A 2314-nucleotide genomic window follows, 5' to 3' on the forward strand; every position below is an offset into this window, starting at 1 on the left:
TCTCCTGTCACAGTAGCTCTTTTCTTTCAAACACTGGAAAGTCTAATTCTTCTTGAGTTTCGTCTTGACTTGAAAGACTTGAAGGGGAAGAGAAAGAATTAATTGAGAGTATTGATCTTTTAGAGTGAAAGAATAAATAGTCAAAGGATCACGATTCATAAGGAGAAAGCTCCGTTCAAGAATAAGTTCAGTTTACCTCGTTCAAGAAGTCAAAGGTGAAGGGGCGAAGCCCTGAGACCCGTAGGGCGAAGAGGCAAAGACACGAGAACGAGAACGAGAAGAAGAGAGGAGTGAACTCGAATTCATCCTTCGTTGAGTCTTAGTTTACAGTTCTCGAATAAATAGGTTAAGGAGATCGATCAGCCGAGGTTCAGTAGCTCTTACTCGGTTTCTTCCTCTTTTCTGACAGTGATGAAAGAGGGTTACGGAGCGAAAGCTGCTCGACCAAGAGGTTCCGGAGTGAAAGAAGGTTCCGGTGAAGTAGCGAAGGTCAGTCATATAGGAAAAGGTTACGGAGTGAAAGAAGGCTCATTTACTCGACTGGAAAGTGAAGGTCAGGGAATACCGGTGAAGGAAGAAGACGATGAGTTGGAGAGGTTAAGGATTTCATTCATAAGGCAAGCTCAGGTCATATCGGTGAAGGAGAAAGATCTGTTCAATCTGGTTACGGTGAAGGATCTGATCATCCTGCTGCTTTATCTTGTCTTTGTTTGAAGGAATAAATAGCAAGAGGAGGGAACTCTCATTAATGTTGAATTTTCTTCTTCTTGAACTATAAAGGCTATTAATTAGGATAGGTTACGGAGTTCAGTCTCATTCCTCTTGTCTTGCTTTTGTCTTTCAAACACAGTAAAGGTTTGAGCTTTCTTCTTCTTGTCTGTCTTTCGTCTCGGTAAATAGGTAAAGGAAAGGAGTTAAGTCTCATATGAATCTTGCTTTCGTCTTTCTCCTTATTCTTTATAAAGGTAAACTCGAATTCATCTTTCATTTGAGAATCAAGCAAGGATGAAAGATTATGAATAGGTGTAGGTTCAGGAGCGAAGCAAGCAGTCAGACCGATAGGTGAAGGAGCCAACCAAGCCGTGAAAAAGGTTTCTTTCTTCTTCTTTTCTTACAGTAGCAGAGTTAGTGAAAGAAGTCCCAGGGTTGCTCTCATCTTCTTTATCTGGAACTTAATCTGGGCAAAGAACTGGCTTAGTGCTTGTGAGACCCAGAAAATAAGGTAATCTCAGCCACGAGACCAATAGAATAGGTGAAGGAGAAAGAAGAAATACAATAGGTTCAAGAAGACAGGTGCAGGAAATAAAATTGGGAAACCGAGGTGGAGAGGGGCAGGAAATGAAATTGGGAAACCGAGGTGTAGAAAAAGAAGCAATGAGACAGATAGGTGAAGGAGCGCAAAGTGTCAACCACTAACCTTCCTCATTTTCTTACTTACTGGTTACGGAGTTCACTCTCATTAATAAGGAGTCTTGAAACACTTTCTCATCCAGCCCCTTTACTTACCTTGTAAGAGAGTGAAAGAAAGAAGGTTCAGGTTCATGAGCTTGCTTCTCTTTCAGTTGATTCTACAGGATTGAATATGAATTGACTCGCATGTAAAGAAAGAAAGGAGTAAATATCTTCTTCTCCCTTGATTCTTGAACTGTAAAGTGAAGGTAATATCGGGGCAGGGTCTGGAGAGAGAGAGAAGCTGGTAGTTTACGAGCAGAATGGCTTGTCCGCTGTTCCTCCCCTCATAAAAGCTGATAATTTACGAGTTATATGTTTAATGAATAAAATAAGGAGTGAAGTCTTTCTTCCTTCGGTTACAATGAATAAATGGAAGAAAAGGAACGAAGCTACGAAACCGATAGGGAGAGGGAGGACTGAGGGAACTTTATTAGTATTTTTCAGAGAATCCGTTCGTAAGTAGAGTGGGTTGGTGCGCTGTTCCGTTCCTTAGAGAAGCTGATAGGAGAGAGGTTCAGGGGCGAAGACATGAAACCGAGTTGTAGAGCTAAAGGATTGAATTAATTTAGCTTGACTTACCTCGGAAATCAGGAAAAGGTTAGGGGTGAAACCCTGAGACCCGTAGGGTGAAGAGGTTAAACCATAAGACCAAAGGGAGAGGGGTGAGGTTCAGTCTTGAGTAGAGTGTGTTAGGATCGATACCAGTTGTTAGGATCGCACAACAACGCACACGCTCGATCTAGATGAACACAAAGAAAAAGGATAGAGAAAAGTTGCAAGGAGAACTCTGGCTAAAAGGATTTTGTATTGATGACTTCAGGTATGTACAACAAGAGAGAGAGTACAGAGAATAGAAAAGTAC

The 2314-nt window shown here is 41.5% G+C and overlaps 1 protein-coding gene across 1 annotated transcript in view; it reads left to right on the forward strand.

Annotated features, from left to right (window-relative positions):
- The window catches only part of LOC111780481 (putative disease resistance protein RGA3), a 27594-nt gene extending 26880 nt beyond the window's left edge, over positions 1 to 714 (forward strand). The window contains exon 2 of the mRNA XM_023660902.1: positions 410 to 714. Coding sequence (XP_023516670.1) covers positions 410 to 714 — 305 coding nt within the window. The remainder of the gene's footprint in view (positions 1 to 409) is intronic.
- Positions 715 to 2314: the final 1600 nt, after the last annotated feature.

The sequence above is a fragment of the Cucurbita pepo genome, chromosome LG18, assembly GCF_002806865.2.
Source record: "Cucurbita pepo subsp. pepo cultivar mu-cu-16 chromosome LG18, ASM280686v2, whole genome shotgun sequence".
NCBI lineage: Eukaryota > Viridiplantae > Streptophyta > Magnoliopsida > Cucurbitales > Cucurbitaceae > Cucurbita > Cucurbita pepo.